This window comes from Haliotis asinina, chromosome 7 (genome assembly GCF_037392515.1).
Source record: "Haliotis asinina isolate JCU_RB_2024 chromosome 7, JCU_Hal_asi_v2, whole genome shotgun sequence".
NCBI lineage: Eukaryota > Metazoa > Mollusca > Gastropoda > Lepetellida > Haliotidae > Haliotis > Haliotis asinina.
Window position 1 is genome coordinate 42,331,656 of NC_090286.1, and position 23,249 is coordinate 42,354,904.

Here is a 23,249-nt window from a genome sequence, read left to right on the forward strand (position 1 = left end):
GTCTTCAGCAGACACTTTAATAATCAGACCAACCTATCTGTCCTACGTTATCAGCCCCGTGATCAGAATAAACGCTGGAGAGTATCATACACTGCATATTGTAGGTCTACAACTTGCAGATCTGTTCAGTCTGATATTTTAACTGCTAGCTACGTCTCTGAAATGATTCTCTGTTAGGAATATATGAATACTTGTTGGAACTATATTACATATTGTCACAACCCTTGCCACATATCCATTAATAATCCCCACACACAGCAGCACCATGTTTGGTTTACACGCACTAACACTGCACTGGCAGTTGTGAATCGGTTCCGAAGGGCTTGGCGCACAACACCTCGGTCATGTGCCCTTGATGTTTTTCTGGGTCTTCCAGAGCGAGGTCCTTCCTGTACTGAACCTCTACCCTGGAACCTGTCCCTCAACCTGCGAGTGACAAGGAAGGACACAAGAAAATGGTGAGCAACACTTTGTATGGATTCACCATCCTTTACGTATGCAGTGGCACTACTTCTGTCGTAGGCGTTTAACGGTCTGTGTTGTGGCATGGCTGAAGATTTTGTGAGGTTTGAACACCTTCTGTAGCTTCTGTTTAAAGAGAGCTTGCCACAAGCTGCATGGGAAGTCTGTCTACAACATGCATTAAGCTGTTGTGTTTGGGCGTTTGAATCAAACATGGTGCTCGTGTATGTCAGTACTCGCTGTTTTTTGACATTGTTTCATTTCACTCAAAGAATATTGAATCAGTTGGCTCACTGCATGTTCCAACATGTCGTTAAAGTGTCCATTAAGCTCACAAAAAGTTGTTATGTTATGCTATGTATGAGTTCTTTTATTCAAAACAAAAATATGAAACAAACTGGGAAATAGCGTCATGCCTTTAAGCACCCGCAGTTTCGTACGAAAACCACCGATTGTTACGTCCCGTTGTGATGTCACGTGACACGTTCATATTTCAGTAGCGAGACATCCAACCAGCCGAGGAAGGTGAGTAGTGAAGATTGACTTTGACAGATATTTTCTTTGTCATGAAACCTTAACTATATATCATTCATTAGTGGAAACATGACAGCAACTAGATTCCATGTCAGGGTTGTGCAACATATGCGAATGGGACGATCAGTGAAGTTATAACATATCTTCGTGACACATTTGAAATACCGTACTTTCGGTTTCTCAATAGGCAAAAGCGATTAAAAGATTGCTTTCATTTCTAATAATGGCAGAGACTGTTTCGTCATTTCGATTATCTCGACCTATGTAAATGTCCTCCCTCTTATTTGAGACGCGAAAGTATATTGTATTCAAGGGAGATAATTGGTATACTTTGTGACAAATATGTGGATATTGTCCACATTAGTAGAACTGCATGTTCCAATATGTCGTTAAAGTGCCCATTAATCTCACAAAACGTTGTCATGTTGTGTATGGGCTCTTTTTATCCAAAACAAAAATATGATACAAAATGGGAAATAGCGTCATGCAAACCGCCGATTGTTATAGTCCGCTATGATGTCACGTGACACATTTATATTTCTGTAGCGAGACAATCATCAGCCGAGGAAGGTGAGTAGTGATGATCGACATCGACAGATGTTTACTTTGTCATGAAACCATAACTATATATCATACATGAGTGCAAACATGACAGCAGCTTGATTCCATGTCATGGTTGTGTAACATATGAGAATGTGACGATTAGTTGTTTGATTCTGAAGTTAGAATTAGTCATATCTTTGGGACACACGTGAAATACCTTCTTTCGGGTTTCGATATAGGCAAGACGCTTTAAAAGGCAAAATGACAGAGACTGTTTCGTCGTTTCGATTATCTCGACCTATGTAAGTCTAAATGTACAGTTATTTTATCCTCCTTTCTTATGCGAGACGCGGAAGTATATTGTATTCAAGGGAGATAATTGGTATACTTTGTGATATGAGGATATTGTCCACATTATAACCTAACTGAATACCGTTTACGGAATATGTGTGTTGTATTTAGATCTCAATTTTCGCTAAATGCAATGTGCTATCTTGTTAAATTGTATCTGGAGTTGACACGTACTTGAAATGCCTATTTCTTCATTCTCTGCATCGAGATCACTTCTCAACCTCAGTGGCAACCTTCACTTTTGTTTTGACACGTGGTTTATTAGTTACAGCTAAGATTATGGGATGGTTTTAAAAGGTGAACGAATATGTAACATTTGGTTACCGTATGACATGTAAGATACATCTCACAGTAGGAAGTAGATACTATACTTTCTCGGGTAGTCAACCGGGTACACGTGTTTAAATCGCCTGATTGAATGTCATGCTTGTTCACGCCATGGTGACACCTGAACATGTTCCAGCTGAATGCGATTTCGAAAATTGAATTTAGACTAGACTACTTTCTTTTCCCATACAGCGACTGATTACGTCATTACCATTATCGTGACCTCCGTGTGTCTTTATGGCGAGGGGCCGCCATATAACTGGAACATTGCCGAGTGCAGCGTAACACTAAATTCACTGTCACATATGAAACACACACTCAACCGACAAATGTCGAAAAGTACATATTTACCTTGGATATGAAGCGTTTTTATACCTTAATAGCTATGTGAAACGCACTCAACAAGCAAGTGCGGCTTTTGGGGCATAACTTTTGTGGAACAATTCTCAGGTTATTTTCGAGAAGAACGAAATGTTTTGACAGTGGTAAAATTCTGCTTCCTAATATCGTTCCAACAGATAGTGACCAGGAACACTATGGCCGCTGTGGAAGTAAGTGGAGACAACTCTGGAGTTGTTGACGACTGGCAAAGTTGCAAGACTTTGGCGGAGTGTAACCTCCACATGTTGACCTCTGAGGAGTCTTGTGACGTCAGCTTCCGGGTTGGGAAAGAAGAGACGCTAGTCCGAGCTCACCGATATGTTCTGATGAGTCGGAGCTGTGTGTTCCGCGTTATGTTGTGTGGCCCCCTGGCGGAGAAAGAGGACATCAAAATGCCGGATGTGGAGAAGGAAATATTTTCTGAAATGTTAAGGTATATATACCCGTGACAGTTAGGTATTAGTTACAGTTTTGGGTCATGGCCATAGCTGCAAGAGATTGTTTACTATCAATGTCATATATAAACTCATTGCTGATTAACAACTGGAATAGTTATACAATGTAATTCTTTTATTATGAGCCAACATTTTCTCTTTTGAACAAATATTTTATTCAAAATTAAAACGTGCTCTTTCCTGGTGTCACCTAACATTCAGAGTGATTTTAGAAAGTTAATAATGATGATTAATTATGGATAATGTGTCAAACAATTTTGTGGCGCGGGTATTTTTACAAATGCAAGAAAGCTTTAGCTGATGAGATTACAAATCATTGCAGGACATTGAAATATCAATGATACTCAGTGTTTGTTGCTCAAAATAAAACCAATTCTAGTGGTTCGTGACATACAAACTATTCAAGAAGGTGACAAGGAATATACGCAATGATTACTGAAAACTAGAATGAGTGAATGGGTGAGTGAGTTTAGTTTTACGCCGCAAGCAGCAATATTTCATCTATATGGCGGCGGTCTGTAAATATGTAATCAAGCCTGGACCAGAGAATCCAGTGATCAACAGCATGACCATTAATTGGGAACCGATGGCATGTGTCAACCAAGTAAGTGAGCCTGACGTGCATACGCACACACATATATGCATATAGATCTATGCATAGATATATATATACACACATATATGCATATATATGTGTGTACACACACACACACACATACACACACACACAACCCATATACACATATATATGTACATACATAAAGAAAGTTACAAGCTCTTTCTTCTCTTGCGGTGTTCTCTTTTTGGTTAGATGTATTTTCTGATAGCAGAAGTATTTGTCAAAAGAAGGCGACTTTTTATAATTCTTGAAATATTGTCCTTTGGATGAATTATTCATTTCACTGGTCCATGGTTGTAAAAACTGTTTTTTTTTTCAAGAATAATTCAGATTTTGATAGGATCCAGGATTCAGCATAATGATGCATAATAATACATCCGGCAAGCCGCATTTACAAAATATATGTATCACATGAGTTAGCCAGGGATCATCATCCATGATATAATCCAAAATGAAAGCAGCTACTTTGTTGTTTGAATGCGAAAAGTTCAGTTTGCACCAGTAAGTGATTTGTCGTTTAGAGATTTGGAGCTGGATAGGCTGTCTTCCAAGTTCTCCATAAACCATATAGTTCGGGCTGTCATATCTGAGACCGGTAGCTAATTCAAGGAACTGAAGAAGAACACTCTCAATGACATCGCAATTTTCGAATCCCCATATTTCACATCCATACACTAAGACTAGCAAAATCGATGTATTAAATGCAGAGAGTAAGGTATCTAACAGTAACTGTATATTTCTTGTTCGTTTTAACAATGAGAAAGATATTTTTATGTTGAGTTCTGCAACGTGTTTAATGACAAAGTTCAAAACGCCCATTTTTATACAATAATATTCCTAAGTATTGTCTATCGGCAATCTCTGTTGTCTCATTGTTGAGATAAAAGCGTTTGACATGTTACTTGTATACATATAAATTCTGAATCACGATTAGTAGTTTCCCCTTCACACCAATATGTCATAATTTATTCCAAAGACCAACTCTCCATACTTTATATGAAGCTTTCGTTAGGTCTACAAAAGTGCGAAATAGTGACTTGTTAGTCTCTTCCTAGACTAACAGCTAGTCTCTGAAATGAACATATTTTACTGAAAAAACGTCCACAGTGAACAAAAAATAATATAATGAAATGGAGCCCTGAGACTTTCTTCATTTTCAGAAGCTATGGAAATCTAGACTTGCCACATTTTCTAGACTTGCATGGGCTTTCTGGGATATTTATACTTCAGGGTCTGTACGACAGACTAGTCTCTTCCGTTTTATAAAAAAAATTCTGGATGATGACAACATTATCCGTCGTGGAAAAGCTGTCTTTTCTAAAATCCTGTTAAGCATGAGAAATTATCTCGTTATAGTCACAAAATCTGTCGAGCCTGTCGTTTATGATACTGAATGTTATGTATAGAATACGGATGGATGGATTTATGGATGCGGCGTTTCGGTGTAGATTCTAACACCGTTGTCATCTTTTGTTTGTATTCTCTTTCTTACTATATTTATTCACTCTCTTGTACGTCTCACTTACAGGGGAGATTTACTCTTCTTTTTGTTACATCTTCTTTTTTCTTCTGACAAAGCCCCGTATTTTCTTTTAAACCGAGGTTTAATACATTACAGGAAGTTTTTACCTTTGTAGCACATGTAGCAGGATTAGCCTTATATCAGCATGTTCGTAATGTCAACAAGCCCATTCAAAACTTGGACAGGTTGCCTTGAGCTTCTCTAAGTCACCTTTCTTTCGGGGACAAAATATTAACATCAACTGGAATGTTATCATTGAATTGTTCAGCTTTACACTCACCAAATTTACCTCGTGTAGGGTAGAATAAGCGTGTGTTCCTGCAAGTGTAGCTCTTCTGTTGTTCTTCACTTGTAACATTCAAAGTCGGGAAAATAATGTTGAATCGGATTGGCTTGTGTACATCAGACAACACAGGACAGAAATCATCATTTTGGAAATTGTAAATAAGGGGTAATACCGTTGGTATTGATATTACACAATCAACTATACCGACATCTTTGCATGTGGTTTTACCCGTGTTTCTAGCCATGCCAAGTCTTCCTTTACATGTTAATAATTGATAACGTTTACAGAGATCAATTAAATTGAAAGCATAGTTATTTGGTTTACCAGTGTCCTGAGTCAAAACTGATGCGCCGAGGTTGACGCGAGATTTAAAAATGACGACTCAATTGTTAATACGCGGGGCCAAGCTACCGTATGTCGCAAAAGACGGCGTTATACTTTACTGTTAAGGGTTACTTATATTGTCTTGAATATTATACGTTTACAAACTCAGGAAGGTATGGAATGTACACGCCATAGTACAAACACTATATTGGTTTCATATGCGTTAAACCTCCTTTATAGGCGTTATATCTTCAAAACGTTATATATTTTATTATTAAGGTGAACTCTTGATAATTTCTAGAGTGAGTGAGTGAGTGAGTGAGTTTTAGTTTTACGCCACACTCAGCAATATTCCAGCTATATGGCGGCGGTCTGTAAATAATCGAGTCTGGACCAGACAATCCAGTGATCAACAACATGAGCATCGATCTGCGTACTTGGGAACCGATGACATGTGTCAACCAAGTCAGCTAGCCTGACCACCCGATCCCGTTAGTCGCCTCTTACGACAAGCTGAGTCGCCTTTAATAGCAAGCATGGGTTGCTGAAGGCCTATTCTACCCCGGAACCTTCACGGGTCGATAATTTCTGGAGACGTTTAACTCTCAGTAAAGAATGTTGTCAATTACACCAAAATAGCTCAAGTTCTTATAGTCATGTTAGTCACGATATGACTGAACTGTTGCCTGTGTGACTTTAAATCTTAATTCACTCACCCTCATTGTCATGAATACATATCATTTCCAGGTACCTGTACACAGACACGACAACCCTAACTGCTGAGAATGTGACAGGTATGTTGTATCTGGCCAAGAAATACGCCGTGGGAGGCCTAGAGCGTCTGTGTCTGAGTTACCTGGAGTCCTGCCTGACGCCAGAGAACGCATGCGTCATCCTGGAACAAGCCCACATGTTTGATGAAGAGAGGCTCTTTGACAGGGCTCTGGAGCTTGTTGTCGAACATTGTGGTACCGTTGTACGTAGCCCAGGCTTCAAATTTCTTTGTGCATCGTGTTTTCATAAAGTTGTAAGTTCAGATAGGTTTTTAACAATTGATGAAACAGGTTTTCGTGCTGCCCTCTTATGGGCTGAAACAGAGTGTAAACGCCAAGGGAGGGAGATAACTCCGGAGAACAAACGTCTTGTTCTGGGAGAAACGGTGTATGAGCTTGATTGGACCGCAATGGGAAGGAAGGTTTTCGCAAGAGTAGTTGTACCGTCAGGAATATTATCAGGCGACGAATGTACCAAGTTGTTGTGTCACATGATTTCGCCTGGTTCCGATGTGGCACCTTTCAAGATGAAGTCTGAACTTGACTCGTGGATTACTCTGTATGAAGATCCAATTCATAGTTCAAATAAAAAAGCCTCTAACCTAATCATCATCACATGCAGTGAAAAACTGCGTGTACCTGGTCTCTTGGCATATGGTGATGACAGCTGCAAATACAAACTTTGTCTGTATCGAGAACAGGAGAGAGAGGAGAGACATTATGGTACTATTAAAACCTGGGTTAGAAAAAGGGCAATTGTATCATTTGTGTTAGTCAGGAAATTTCCCAACGAAGTCCAACTCAAGCTGTCAGAGGCACTGATTCTAAAAAAGTCATCCAGATATAAAATTGAAATGACAAGAACGTCAAATAGAAATGGAGTTCTTGGTTCCTCCGTATTCAGTAATATTTCACTGGGTGAATGTCAGATATCAGTTACAGAAGAACGTGGCCCGGGTATTATTTCCAGGCTCATTATGGAGGAGACGTGAGACAACACACCGACACACATAGTGCTCCTGTAACTGTAGAATACATGTGTACATACTTTGCACTTCCTCGTGTAAAGCAGTGAAGGATGTGACCTGTCAACAATTAGGTTGACTCGGAAATAAGGAAACAGTGTGAACAGAATTTCAGTATGTCTTTACTACATAACAAATGCAAATTTGAACTGACAGGTTGTGTGAGAATACACACTAGCATACGTGCCTTTAACAGTGGAAAATACAATTCACTTGTCTGATATATTAAAGACCGAAAAATATATAACACGAAAATAAATTTCATTTAGCATGGCGTCATAAGACAGCTTCGCTGGCATTTTCAACGCTGAGGTCCCACCTTAAACGTCCTTTGTTTTGTGATTCTATGATGATTCTAAGCTATGATTCTACTATAATTCTTCTACTCTAATTCTATAAATCCACGTCACCAACTATAATTTGTCAATAGCTTTACTATAATTCTGTTTCTCTATTCCAACTCTTCAGTAATTCTGCTATAATTCTACTATACTTCAACTATACCTCTAGTATATTTTTTCATTAATTCTTAGATGTAGTGTGTGAACCCATTTCTGGTGTTCCACTGGTAGACGTTGTGCATTTAAATAGAGGTTGTCAAACATACCCTTTCTCTCTTTTTTCGCTATGATTTATATAGGATAGTATTTGATTATTCTGGCTTTCAGGGGAACGGATGGGTTTTATACGTATTCAGTGACTGAGTCTATACTTAGTGAGTATGGTTTTAAGCCTCTTTTAGCTATATTCCAGCAATATGACTGCAGGGGGCATCATTGTACCCAAGACGGGATTCAAACTTGGGCCTCTCATCAGGTTATCCCATCGCCCCTTATCCGGTACTTGCTTTGTGGTCTGGTACACAGTCTGGCGAGTTTTCGTGCACTGCATATTATTGTATGTATACAACTTGCAGATCAATGCAGTCGGAAGTGCTGCAAAAGTCTCCGAATGATTGTCGTGCCAAATAAAGTCTCCAAAACGGTTGTCTTTGTGGAATTTATCAACTGTTTCGAACTATATTAAACATTCTGACAGCCCTTGCCATATAGCCATTAAACAACTCGCATTAAACATTCCATAATGGGATGTAACACTTCAGTATTCCGTGACAGGATGTAATCATCACTCGGTATGTATTTAAACATTACCTTTCTTTCATATTTCAAGGAAGGATGACAAACAGACACGAACTGAACTATTCACAGGCGGATATAGTTCGGTTAATGTTGTCACAAAATATGTCAAAATGTAAATTCGTACATCCCAGAAAGTTCAATATCGGCGAGAACCTTACAGTCTGATGATAAGCACATTGAATATTCTAATCGCAAATCCGCCAGGTTCATAGTTACAGTCACGTGACACTCAGTCAAAGTTCAACGTTACGCTCAATACCGCAGGTAAGACGGTTTGTCATGTTACTTGTTGGAATTTAGGTGAACACCGTCAGGTCTTCCATTACACATATGTGGTGGGTTGTGAATAAGTACTTACGCATCTCTCCACCATCCCCCAATCTTCTCCGTAAAGACACTGTTGCCAGTGAACACACGACAGTGACCATGTCTCCCCTTGCACTGCGACACGTGGGGGGAACCACGAACACACTGACACGTGTTATTCAGTGTCGAATACGTGGTCATATCAGTAACTGACAGTTATCTGAATGCGACAACTATTTCTCATTATAAAATACAAGAGCAAGTTTGCATTCTGTCGGGTTTGTAATATCAATGTTATGCGAGTTATCATGGATATGCCGCGAATACATGAAGACATGAAGTACATGATATAGGTCTCCATACACATGTAAGTACAGATATACAACCAAAGAAGACACATTTGTTTAAAAAATATCGATAATAACAATCAAAATAGACGATATGTATCGCTTGTTTCGCTACGACGCGGAAGTAAACAATGTATAGGGGAGATAACTCGTGCTGATGTAGCTGGGTATTTTATACAGCTTCTGTCGACAGTGCTTTCGTTGATACATGTATATCAATCAGAACGCGTTAGGCTTTACTGAATCCATAGTGTACCACAGACAGTGGCTCTTTTCAAATTAGTTTTAAACACCACGGTGTCGAAGATGAAGGGAGTGAGTTTAGTTTTATGCTGCTTTTAGCAACACTCCAGCAATATCCCGTCGGAGGACACCCAAAATTGAGCTTCACACATTGCACCCACGTGAGGGAATCGAGCCCGAAGCGTCGGCCTGACGAGCGAACGTTTTAACCACTAGGCTATCTCACATGAAGGGAAGCGAAGAAAAGTACGATGTACTTTACAGAGATAATGTAATCGATAAATGTTAGATGAATGTTCCAGTGAGGTATCAGTAAGCATGTAAGACGATTAAACTAGCAACTGCGTGTAACGTTATCGGTAAACAAAATGGCTACGTATTATATTTGTTTTTGTTAAATGGTGAATTTTATAACATACCTATACACCCAACATAGATTATCTTTCACATGGCTCAAATATGCGTCACTAAATTAGATTGAGATGCCCATGCATGGCAGATGGAAAGTGCAATGTCGAGAGCTAGTCAAGTATATTTAAGATTATAAGAGTACACAAATATCTCCATACAAGCACATGAGTTGGTATTGGTCATTGGAAATTTCCTAATGTTCGTTTTGTTGTTTTTATTGTCCCCACGAATCTAAATTTTATGAGTTTCATCGAAACTATAAATATCACGATTCCATTTTTCACAGATCGCTCATTTTCATTTTACGAACTGGGGCTTTAAGCAACGTTCGTGCAGTCGGTTCAGGTGACGGCAACAAAATCTTCTAAAGGGTGCCGTTCCTTCAGACATCAACTCAAAACAGCAATGGCCTCAATGGAAGTAAGAGAAGACAACTCTGTGTTGGACGACAACTGGCAAAGTGGGAAGTCCCTTGCAGAATGTAACCTCTACATGTTGACCTCTGAGGATTCTTGTGACGTCAGCTTCCGGGTTGGGAATAATGAGAGGATAGTCAGAGCGCACCGATATGTCCTGATGAGTCGGAGTAGCGTGCTCCACGCCATGTTGTGCGGCCCCCTGGCGGAGAAAGAGGAGATTAGGATACCTGATGTGGAGGAAGAAATATTTAATGACATGTTGAGGTTGGTGATGGTCAGATGGTCTAGTTGACGGTGTCTAAACGTCCCTCGACCCGTGAAGATCCGGTTTAGAACTGGTCTTCAGCAACCCATGCTTGTCGTAAGAGGCTACTAACGGAATCGGGTGGTAAGGCTTGCTGTCTTGGCTGATACATGTCATCGCATCCCCACTCCATAGATCAGTGCTTATGATGTTGATCACTGGGTTGTCTGGTCAAACCTCGATTATTTACAGACGGCAGCCATGTAGCTGGAATATTGCCGAGTATTAATAAGAAACACCAATGCAGAAAGACGTATACCAGCCTGGTTCCCTGGGCCTGATGCGCCTGCGCCTAGCTCCGACACTGACCCAGGCTACCACAGTCTAAGTAAACTTAGTCTCAGTGTATTTCGTTACACTCCACCACTGAGTCTAACAATATCTAGTATAATGTCGCGTCAGGTAACCTTTGAGCGACCAATGACCGTCCAATCAAACGCGAGACGGTTAAATAGATATAACCAATCAGACAACGGCTACTGTTTAGGGATTGGAGGGACTTTCAAAATATTCAGATCACTGACACAGATCTCTCCACAAATAAAGGTCCGCATATAATACAGTTACTTGACTTGCAGTATCTATGCATTGGGGTTTCTGTTGACATGGTTACCATTAGCTGATTGGTCAATCTCATATGGGCGATACCCAATCAATGTCACACCCTCTATTTTTATCACCGACATGTGCTTTAATATTTCCAGTCAGCTCGCTATTACCACGAAATCGTACACATAAAACATGGATCTGAACGATCACACTTATTGAATATAGTCAGCATCTTCATTTGAGCAAATTTGATGATATGGCCCATTTTCTCTTTTAACGTGTGTTTGGAACAAACTGAACGCCCAGTAATAGTAACTAGAAAATGTTTTTACCACATTATATAACAAATAATAATTAGATCTAATACTTTTAAACGCATAAATTCATTCATTCACACGCATTCATTCAACAACGTGTTTTATAACAATGTATGTGCTTTCAAATATAGAATAATAATAGAAGAATATGAGCTATTTACTATTTTCATTCATTTGGTATGTATCATTTCAGTATAACACTGGGCTGATCATAGTGATGCAATGGGCATTGATCTTGAAAGGTTTACCAAATGTCAAGTTATGGCAACATCTGGGTGATGCTACTAGGAAGCTGATTACACATTCGAGTATTGTATTTAGCAGTGAATATACCCCCATTCCACAACCCATACATAGCCACAGGTTTGTGTATAATAGGGAAATGGACACATCCTTAAACATTCATAATTGTGGATGTTTTTATTAGCTTTTAGCTTGTTTTGTAAGAGCCCATTCATAAAAGGAAAGCTCGCCTTGTCTAAAAGACACTGATCTACAACACTCCCAGATGGAGCTCATGTTTGTTAAAGACATGTTTAGTAAAACACAGTTATTAATATTTCATATTGCGTCCATTTCCTGTAGCTATATCTGTGGTTGGAGGGAGGGATGGGTGGGGGTGGGCTGGGGATGCGGGATGCGGGATGCGGGAGTACATTCAATTTTGGAACTTCTTGGTTTTATAAAATCAAAATAAACAGACAGTTTAATACAATGTTGGACTGCACGACACAGGCATGTCAGTGAAGCAATTTATTACATTTCCCTTGGCTGTTTAATATAAATATAGACATAAGTTATACACATCTGAGGAAAAAAACATGGATAGTCTTTAAGTGCATAGAGATAGGGAGAGTAAGATTCTTTTCCACATTTTACAATGTTTTAAATTGTTGTTAATAGAAGGAATCAGAAAAACTATTGATAGAACTACATCATGATTGTTAAATGATCTTTGTTTCAAATGGTGAATAATTATCTTCACACCTTGTCCTAATAACACATGTTAAAATTCAAATCAAAACAGAATATTTTTAAAGAGCAGCCCATGCTGTACAGCACTGGCGAGACAGTTTGTGTTCATCCAAATACTGTAGCATGGACCAATACCTTATAGCCCTTGTAGTGTGTTCAGTTTATAGAGGGGTTCTGACACATTCTCCCCAAACCATACCATTGTTTGCGGTTTTGAGAAACCGTTTACACATTCTTGCTGTACATGTTCAATAATTTTACAGTATGAGTTTCCCTATACATCTGCACACTTACACACTATAGGAATAGTCATAGCATTAAATATCATAATTAATCTTGACATGGTGTATTTTCAACTTTCTTTCGACATCTGCACAATGCATAACATCCTTTTTATATATATAAAAAATATAAATAGTAATTCACAATAGTAAACTGGTCAAGAAGTACTGAGCACATTGCTCAAAATTCGAAAGCAAATCACTGGTGGTGATTTAAATTAAGTATGCATGCACTGATGTGAAGTATAATAAAGTTAAGCAAAAAGTCCAAAACAGCATTAAACCAAACTGGTTAACTAATATCTGACGGAATAACTGCTGATGTCAGATGATTTGTATAAGACGTATTCTAATAACAACAAATAATCAATGTCCAGCAAATGTATACACTGTTGCTGGCTTCAAGCCATGAAAACTACAGTTCTCATGACAGGTGTCATAGGTAAAACTCACTCTTAATTCAGCAGTTCACAGATATTGGAATGTTCATCTGTCTAAAAAGTTCTACCAATATATGTATGCCAATATTTTAACACACTGATCATACCATGTATTTCTGTATATTCATTTTAGGAACATAAAGTTCCAAATTCAGTGTTTTTAACTGTATAGGTGTGTGTATGTTTGTATATTGATCATTTGATTCACCATGTTCATTATAATAAGGGGCGGTGGGGTAACCTAGTGGTAAAGCGTTCGCTCTTTACGCCGAGGACTCGGGTTCGATTCCCCGCGTGGGTACACTGTGTGAAGCCCATTTTCTGGTGTCCCCAGCCATGAAATTGCTGGAATATTGCTTAAAGCGGCGTAGAAATGAAACTCACTCACTCACTAATCATAATCACAAAAAATTCTGATTGATATTGGTGTATATGTTAAGTATTTCATGTTGTTTTGTAGAGGCGAAATATCAGAATGACACACCCTAGCTGTCATTAACATCATTCATATCGACCTATACGCTTTACCAGGGATACTCTATAACTCTCTATATAGGCTCCCTGGCTTTACCTTGTAATTTCACAAGGGCATCGAAAAGTATATCCGCTAAACATACCCTGAAACTTAATGGGCGATATTTTCGTCATCACATTTGCTAAAATGAAGATGCTAACTATATTCAATAAGTGTATGATTTCGTGGTAATAGCGAGCTGACTGGAAATATTAAAGCACATGTCGGTGATGAAAATAGGGTGTGTGACATTCATTGGATATCGCCCATTTAACGACGATTTTCGTGTTTCGAAACTGCTTAAATAACGTTTTCCAACACTGGAAGTAACGATGGCCGTTGTTCTGGTGACGTAGTCTTTGCCACAGTATCGATGAAAATGCTATGAAAAAATTCTAACCACTCGTTCTCTGGTTTTCCTATAGTAAATGCATGGCGCGTGTCCCTGCACTGAAGGCCGCCATTCGGCAGTGGTTGCCTGGGTCAGTGTCGGAGCGTTAGCGCAGGCGCATCAGACACAGGGAACCAGACTGGACGTATACAAGCAAGTAGACTAATTTGATTTGAATACTGCTGAGTGCAGCATTAAACGTCAACCAAACCAAACTAAAGGTCCATAAGGGCTTCTGTTTCCCTCACAATGATTCGGTAATCATCTTGCTGCAAAGATTCACTCACTCACCTTGATTGGAAAAGACACAAAACATATGCCAGTGTATTCAGTTAATATTTCTCTACATCGTCTGTTTCCTCCTTGGCTTCATCATTTGCATCTTACCAGTCTTTTAACCCAATATCCCCTAGTTGTTTAATGATATATTTGCAGATTTCTGTACACAGACACGACAACGCTGACTGCTGAGAATGTGACAGGTCTGTTGTACCTGGCCAAGAAATACGCCGTAGGGGGTCTAGAGCGTCTGTGCGTGGCTTACCTGGAGTCTTCCTTGACGGCAGAGAACGCCTGTGTCATTCTGGAACAAGCCCATGTCTTTGACGAGGAGACACTGTTTGCCATGGCCTTGAAGGTCATTGTTCAGAATGGAGATGCTGCACTAGAGAGCCATAGCTTCAAAGACCTGTGTCAAACGTGTTTCCAAAATATTGTCAGTGCAGTTACTGGAGAGGAGTATACTGTGGAACCGGAAAGAATGTTTGGTGCTGCCATCTTGTGGGCTGATGAGGAAATAAAGCGAAGGAAATTAGAGAGCACACCAGAAAACAAGCGACTCGTCCTTGGGGAGTCGGTGTATGAGCTTGGCTTCACAGCAATGGGGATACAGGAGTTTGCTAAAACGGTGGTGCCATCAGGAATATTATCAGGCGATGAATGTACCAAATTATTCTGTTTCTTATGTGTATCTGGGACTGACGCGGCACCATTCAAAGTGAGACCAGCACCTGCTGTCTCTCTGTATGGAAACAGGGTCCGTACTGACCTCAGCGAGTTGGAATCGTACATCACCGTCACGTGTAGCCATAACATGCGCTTGGTCGGCCTGTGGGCATTTGGTAGCGACACCAGCAGGTACAACATAGTGCTGGACAGGAAACAGGGGACACCGCGGCGTTGGATTGACCAGATGAGGATATCAGCAAAGCCTGTGAGAACTGATGGGACTGAAGTGGAGCTGGAGCTGTCAGCTGAGCCTACTTTAGAGGCCAACGTTAATTATAGATTCCGGACACACATGAGCAATACTACAGAGGGGTGGTTGGGTACTCAACTTAGAAAAGGCATCACTGTTGGCAAATGTCACATAACCATTTCACAGGCATATGAGGATGGCATCATCTCGCGACTCGTGTTGCGGTTGTGTGAGTTGGGTTAGCGTCACCATTAGTCTTTGACGTGCGCGTCACCATTAGTCTTTGACGTGCGCGTCACCATTAGTCTTTGACGTGCGCGTCTCCATTAGTCTTTGACGTGCCTTCACGCTGCTGGATAAAGTTTAGAAAATGAGGATCTGCATGGGTAACTGACAGTAGTCTGTGACGCGCAGTAACGGTTAAAGTTCTTTTAAGGCGGCGCGAGATATAATGAAACTTTGTTTTGATAAAGTTTCGATTTTGAGAATGAGGATCTGTATGGGAAAATAACAGTAGTCTTTGACGAGCCATTTCAGTTAAAGGTCTTTTAAGTAACGCGAAATATATTAGAGCTTGTGTGTGGGTAAATTGTTTGACCTGCTCATTAATTGTTAGATTCTTGAGTCAAAAATGAAACATGCAACTTTATAGATGACAACATCTTTATAGCACAGAGCTCTTTTAGCTTGATCATGGTGTAAGAATCTGCATCGGAACACCTCTCCATGCAATAAGCAAGTTATCATCCATAATGTTGCATGTGTCATGTTATACCTTTGCTGGTTGGCTGTCATATGGGCCAGCAAAGCGGACCGTAGTTCAGGACCGTAGATGTATGCCTGATCCAGTCTGAATTAGTTTTCATGGTGTTGCTGCTGGGGTGTATCAAAACATTCCCTCTCTCTTTCTGTCTTTGTGTTAATGCTTTACTTCGTATCGTCATCGCATCCCAGTTGTGTACATCGATGTTCGTGCAGTACATCACTGGATTATCTGGTCCAGGCTTGATTATTGTCAGACCGCCGCCATAGCTGGAATATTGCTGATTGCGGCGTAAAACAACAAACATTTGATATGACCCAAGTCAGGAGGCATGATTCATATGTTCTGAAGCTCACTTAGAAAGACGTATCCTTAAGACATATAAATTATTGGTTATCCATTTCCATATTGACATTCCCTTGACAGCGATGTTAGAGGGAGTTTATTTCAGTTTTCTAGAAGTACTCATCATGGTTAAACAAAATATCCTCAATAGAAAGGGATGAATAGCCGAGTGGATAAAGTGTTCGGACTTCATACCGAACACACGGGTTCGATTCCCCTCATGGGCACAATGTCTGAAGCCCATTTCTGATGAGAATATTGCTAAAAGTGAGATAAAAACAGCTCACATATCAAAAAGCTATGACGTCATCGCTCGAGTGGAAAATGGTTCTAGCTAGAGCGCATAATTTGTAGCCTGGATTTCAGGTGAATTGTTCCCATAGGTTTGATTGATTAAAACATATTTCATTCAATTAAAAACAGACTGGGCAGAAGTTATCAAACTTAAATAAGCCCTCTCCACGTGGTTACAAAAGTGTATTACGAGAGGCAGACAAAGGGTAAAGATATGCAGAGAGTTATTTAAATCGTTTAGTGTAGATATGTACACACTTTAACCCATAGGTTCCATTTCAGATATCAACAGATGTCTTCGGATCTTTTACAAACACTCCCATCAACTTCACATGGTATTTAAGTTTTCCCCTTTTCTTCAATCACGGGGTTTTGTCATCGGCTTAAGTGATCCAAATCCGCCGCCCACACAGATACTCCAGTACTCCAGTAAATATACATTTTCTCACATCCAGATATCAGCCCATTCTTCATTAAATCCCTCATTTAAATTTTCAAGGACTGGCCTTCTCTGTTATATCTTATACAGACTTATATTATATAATCATATATTTTACCTATTGTATACATTGTTTATTATATACTTGTATCTGACGACGTCAGTATCCACACGATTAAGAAGCAAGAAGTATCTCTGAAACGTAACAAAGAATAAAAATGTTGTTATCCAAAAAACACTGGTAGTCTTACATCTCCATCTTGTAAATGGCTGTCAAGGCAGGTTGTATTTGCAGGACCTCATACTAATACGCTGAATGTGACTTGCCGGCAACTGGCTCGTGCACGACGCGAGCCCGGGGCCAAACATTTCGCCCCACGGAATTCAAGAGCAGATAATTCTGCGTATGAGACTACTATATACCATAAAGTGTTTGTATTGCCACTTCTGGAATACAGCCCAACAACAGTACAGGTGTGCCGTGTTTATTTTTTATATCGGAATGTAATGCCACAGTATGCAAGACTGAAAGAAGCAAAGTTCTTTCTGAAGTCACACTGACCAGTTGTGATAGGATCACGTGTGGAGTTCCGTCTCTCTCATCGAAAGCTACCATGCCAAACGCCTTGGACTTCATGCATGTGGGTCACGCCAGTATGTTTGAAGCATATGTGGCTATAGGGTGGTGGGGTAGGCTTGTGGTTAAAGCGTTCGCTCGTTATGCCGAAGATCCATGTTCAGTTCCCTACATGGACGGAACGTTGTATGCTTCATAGAAGTAATGAGTCCTTGGCTGTGATTTCAGGCCAGATCGTGCTTTGATCCTATACGTTTGGTCCAGCAGTTTGGAACCAACGGCTGGTGATGCGACTGGATGTTAGTGCAGGTAGCTGGAGGTGAAACTGGTGAGACGCTCGAAGAGATCTGACAGGTTGATATCTGATTATTATGCTAGACAGATTCTTAGGTTCTCGTTGTGGAGACACTTCAAGACAAGCTGGACACGTTTGTACTTGATCACTGTGGCACTGGTAGTCTGTGTAGATGCTGGATCATGGCCATGTAATCATGTCTCGCTGTTCTTTGCAACATGAGATAATCAGTTGTCACATGCAGCTGACAAGTCCAAAAGAACAAGAACAACTGCTCCGGTCGAACCCACCGTTGCCATGGTGTCACTTTGCACTTTGAAACGGATGGTTTCTATGGAATCCAAGAAGGGACATTGTCGCGTTGTCGCGCCGTCGCCCTCTCAAAGACAAGCAAAATGAGGTGAAAATTAACCAAAGCGCGACAATGAGACAACGAGACATTTCACCTATTTGTCGCATTGTCGCGATGTCGCGTGTCGCGTTTCGAAAAACATTTTCTCTGTATCTCCAAAGTGCGACACGCGACATAGCGACACTTTTCAAGGTAAAAATATGTCGCGTTGTAGCATTGTAACCCTATCTAACGTATGTAAGAATTCACTAAAACGCGACACGCGATAATGCTACAACGTGACATTTCATCAAAATGTCGCGATGTCGCACTGCCGCGTGTCGCGCTTTATTAAAATATTGACCATGGTATACATTTAACAAACTGACTGAAATGCGACATATATTTTGTCGCCCTTTTCTGTTACCGGTGCGAATGTGTAGAAAGTCAGTTAATCTACGCATGCACAGAAAATGGTATACTCTATTCCAGACTTCAGTGGTCTTTCGTTACCTCCAATGGTTTTTAAAATGAAGTAGTGCTCGAAATGGCAATGGGCCTTCTCTTCTTGAACTTAATGCAAATCTTTCTTTGTTGCTTTATTATTTTACATATTGCAAATGTATTTAGGCAGTCAAGTGTGTTCTAGCAGCAAAACGAATTATTAGCGCAACTATTCATTGTAATCACGGCACACTGTGCCCCTGTCATTCAAGGCGGGGCAATTTGCTGTGTAGAGTTAGTCTGCTAGTCACACCAGATAGCTATTATCATAAGTTCGAATCCCAGCACCATACACATTAATCACTTTGGACATTTCGATGACAGGTTGTGATGACAGGTTGTGAGAAACTGAAATATTGTTAAAATTCAAGCCACATCGGCAGAAACATTAGGTGATGTCCTTGAATGGGTCACTATGTTCCATAATGTGGCTCATGCCTGGAAAGTGCTAGATCCAGCTGTTGTCATCAGTTTTGATAAATCATTCTCTTGCTTCACGACTTGTACTTACGATGCACCGTTCTCGTGAAGGGTCATTGCTTTTTATTCAGTATAAGGCGCTGTCCAATTTTCCCGTGTTAATACATGTGTCTGTCTTTATACGACTGTTTGTAGTTCACGCTGGTCAAATCACGTGCGTACCACGTATACCTTCCGTGCGACAATGCCTGGTGAATAGACACGCTGTTCACTGCAGGGCAAATAATTTCTAGAAATTGCGAAACGACTGGACGGCTCGAAGCTTATACACTTCTTCGCAAGTAGCTAGTAAGTGTTCTGAGAGAAGTTATGATCGATCTACAGACCTACTTCGTCCACCCACGTGCGACGAGGCAGGTGAGACATGTCGCCATTGACGCGGAATATACACAGTTTACATCTACGTCCGACATGCCGCTCCAGATATCTCTATGCATCATTTTGTTAACTGTACACTTAATGCTATCCACCATGGCGTTAAGATGCATAGATCATCATATTAGCAATTGATTTAAGCTCATTCAGTCACACTCATTTGAACACAACTGTGTTTACACACGTGACGTCACAGACCACTTCACCAGGAGCAGTGAAGCGAATCATGTTTGTAGTGAACTGTCGTTCCGTAGTTGTACCACCGGAGCAAGTATGGTTAGGCTCCAAATACTTCTATCTAACGACGTAGAAACCAACCCAGGCCCGACAGTTACTATGAGAGATATATCCTTAATACAAGCAACATATTGTAGGTAGAACTAATAAACACGCATGTCAACACTAAGGGTTGGCAGCACAGTGATATTATACGTGCGCATCGTATTGGTAAGAACACCAAGAACCGAAGAAGGCCACGCCCCCTCATAGCGAAATTTGCGTTACCTGACGACAAAATTGAAACTTTAAGACACCGAGAACAGTTCAAAATGTCTAACATCGGTGTTTGACTTAACGAACAAACAACGAAAGACACTGTCTGATCTAAAACGTAAAGGTTTGCATGGCTACTATATGAACGGCCAACTATTCACTAAGCCATCCCGCTCTGACACGTCCAGGCGATCCTCACGCCCTGGAACTACATCTAAGTCACTTAGGGACACACACAAGCAGCTCCAATAGTGACAATATTCCTGTCACAACCAAGGACACCGTCGGTGCACCAACGCCAAACCCTGGACATACGTCGAGGTCACTTGACTCCCCTACCGCCGAGACATTGGATGAGGAGGCAGGGCCCGAAAATACATGCGCAAGACATATCTATTCTGATATGGAATGTTGATGGGTTAATGTCCAAAATTAATGACGCTGAAATGATCCAATTTCGGCAGCAATTTGACATTGTATGTCTAAAAGAAACATTCCTCGATAAAATCATAAATATTCCACAACTTTCTGCTTATGATGTTTATGTGACTAATGCGCATAGACTAGCTACTGTTAGGAGATTATCGGGCGGGGTTTATGTGTTCATTCATAAATCAGTTGCTAAACAATTGGACCAGTGGCTGACCCCCTGAGGCTGATAGCCTCGAGATCATCCTGTGTGGGGATTTTAACGCAAGAGTCGGTTGTAGTAACAACCCCCCGGAGACCACTGATCGACAGTTCAGCGTTCCCCGAGGAGGAGAGTAATCCTTTAGACCAGAGACACTCTTGTGATACAACTGAAAATGCGTTTGGAAGAAAGTTATTTGAGTTTTGCTTTGCTCATCACTTGTACATATGTAATGGTAGATGTCCAGGGGACAAAGAGGTCAGCTATACTTATATATCAGAAGTGGGTTGTAGTGTTATTGATTACTTTATTGCATCTATAAATTCACATTCATATTGTAAATACTTATCAGTGCACTCTCGAGTTGGATCGAAGCACATACCTGTTAGTTTACTCTTAGTAGACTCTGCTGAATTCCCAGGTGTAGAGAACCCGAGTAATGAGAAACATTTATATCGTTATATATGGAATGAGAAACACAAGGAAACAGTTTTAGATTTGCTACCAACAGCCAAATTTGGAAGTATTAACTTCTGATAGCAACCAAGCACTAGATGTATTTGTCCGGAATGTTTTGAACGCAGCTGAAGTATTCAAGAAAACACTAAGTAAAGCACACATGCGTGGTTTTGTATACCAGAAGTTGTCAATATGCTAAACGGGAGACCAGACGTGCACTTAGACGCTACAGAAATACTAAATCAGTTTTAAGTAGACGCAGTTACTGCGAATTTAGAAATAAATTATATAAAAATGAATGCAGGAAAGCTAAACATATACGTACATTCAAAAAAAAAAAAAAAAAAAAAAGACAGGCGATATGTTAAAATCATCTGTCCATTCCATAATAGTGAAGAAGAAATGAAAATGTTATATGTTTCCTTTTATTGATTTCAGAAAAGAATTTGATTCGGTTGACCGTTCCAAGCTATGGCATTGTTTATTTAAACCGGGCTTATACGGGAAAATGCTAACTGCTATTATGAACATTTATAGCTCTGTAAAAGCTTGCGTTAGAAATGATAATGGATTTACTGACTACTTTGACTGTACGGTCGGTTTAAAACAAGGGTGTGTTTTCAGCTCGCTATTGTTCTCTTTATTCATTAATGATTTATCAGATGAATTATCAATATATGGTAAATATGCAATACAGTATATTTCTATATTAGAAATTTTATTACTTATGTTTGCAGATGACGTTGTTCTTGTGTCTAATACAATTCCTGGTTTATATACAAAACTTAATATTTTGCATAATTTATCTAAACACGCGGGGTTAAAAATTAATTTAGATATTCCTAATTCTAGTATTGTTGTTTTCAGGAGGGGAGGGGTCGCCAGGCGAGAAACGAAAAATGGTTTTTAAATGATGAGCCTATAACAACAGTTAATACTTATAAATATTTGGGTGTAATATTTTCTTCAACCTTTAAAATGAGAAATTATGTTAATGATCTAGCTCTAAGAGGTAAACGGGTAATGGAGATATTTACTAACGTCAGTAAGTTGGAATTCTAGATCCGAGTGTGTTTTTAATATATTTGATACGCAAATTCAACCAATATTACTTTATGGGGCTGAAATATGGGGGATGCATAAATTTGATCAATTAGAAAAGGTCCACTTGATAGCCTGTAAAAGATTTTTAAATGTCACGCCACAAACCCCTACCGCTATTGTCTACTGTGAGTGTGGAAGGTACCCTCTTTTCATTAATGCCTTGTGTAAAACCTTGAAATGTTGGTTAAAAATCACACGTATGAATGAAGATAGAATTCCTTTAAAAGTCTACAAAATGCAAATGCACTATAATAACTAGGGATATACTAAATATGCTTCATATATAAGAAATATTTCTTTTTCACATGGTTTTGGTTATATCTGGATTTACCAGACGGTCGGTAATAAAGTTTCTTTTATACATGAATTCAAATCAGTGGCAATCAATATGTTTTTCCAGTGACGGACGTATATATAAGATAACGTCTCACGATATTGTCTTTACAAGGAATTTAAAGTCTTTTAGCCCCCGAGAAATATTTATCATGTATTGTCGACAGAAAACTTCGTAAAATATTGATTAAATTTAGATGTGGATTGCTAAGATTAAAGTACAGTGAAGGTAGATGGCAAAATATATCTGTAACGGAACGCAACTGTTCATTATGCAATCTAGGAGGGGAAGATGAGTACCACTTTTTTTTTCTGTAACGTTTATGATGCTCTTAGATATCTACCGTCTGTATATTGTAAAAAACCTGATGATCATAAATTAAAATCATCA

General features: G+C 39.7%; 2 protein-coding genes across 2 annotated transcripts; both read left to right on the forward strand.

Annotated features, from left to right (window-relative positions):
* Nucleotides 1-256: 256 nt before the first annotated feature.
* Nucleotides 257-8,588, forward strand: LOC137290797 (BTB/POZ domain-containing protein 6-like). Its single transcript, XM_067821927.1, has 4 exons — nt 257-458; nt 960-987; nt 2,736-3,031; nt 6,552-8,588. The coding sequence occupies exons 3-4, from the start codon at nt 2,754-2,756 to the stop codon at nt 7,567-7,569; spliced, it is 1,296 nt and encodes a 431-aa protein (XP_067678028.1). The 5' UTR covers nt 257-458; nt 960-987; nt 2,736-2,753; the 3' UTR covers nt 7,570-8,588.
* A 380-nt stretch (nt 8,589-8,968) lies between these two features.
* On the forward strand, nt 8,969-17,513 carry LOC137291350 (BTB/POZ domain-containing protein 6-like). The gene is made up of 3 exons (XM_067822662.1): nt 8,969-9,005; nt 10,335-10,731; nt 14,674-17,513. Exons 2-3 carry the CDS (start codon nt 10,454-10,456, stop codon nt 15,677-15,679), a joined length of 1,284 nt encoding a protein of 427 aa, XP_067678763.1. The 5' UTR covers nt 8,969-9,005; nt 10,335-10,453; the 3' UTR covers nt 15,680-17,513.
* Nucleotides 17,514-23,249: the final 5,736 nt, after the last annotated feature.

Coding starts and splice junctions, on each gene's coding strand:
- LOC137290797 (XM_067821927.1), top strand. CDS start 2,754: ATGGCCGCTGTGGAAGTAAGTGGAGACAACTCTGGAGTTGTTGACGAC. Junction 3,032..6,551: donor ATATTTTCTGAAATGTTAAG/GTATATATACCC, acceptor TATCATTTCCAG/GTACCTGTACACAGACACGA.
- LOC137291350 (XM_067822662.1), top strand. CDS start 10,454: ATGGCCTCAATGGAAGTAAGAGAAGACAACTCTGTGTTGGACGACAAC. Junction 10,732..14,673: donor ATATTTAATGACATGTTGAG/GTTGGTGATGGT, acceptor ATATATTTGCAG/ATTTCTGTACACAGACACGA.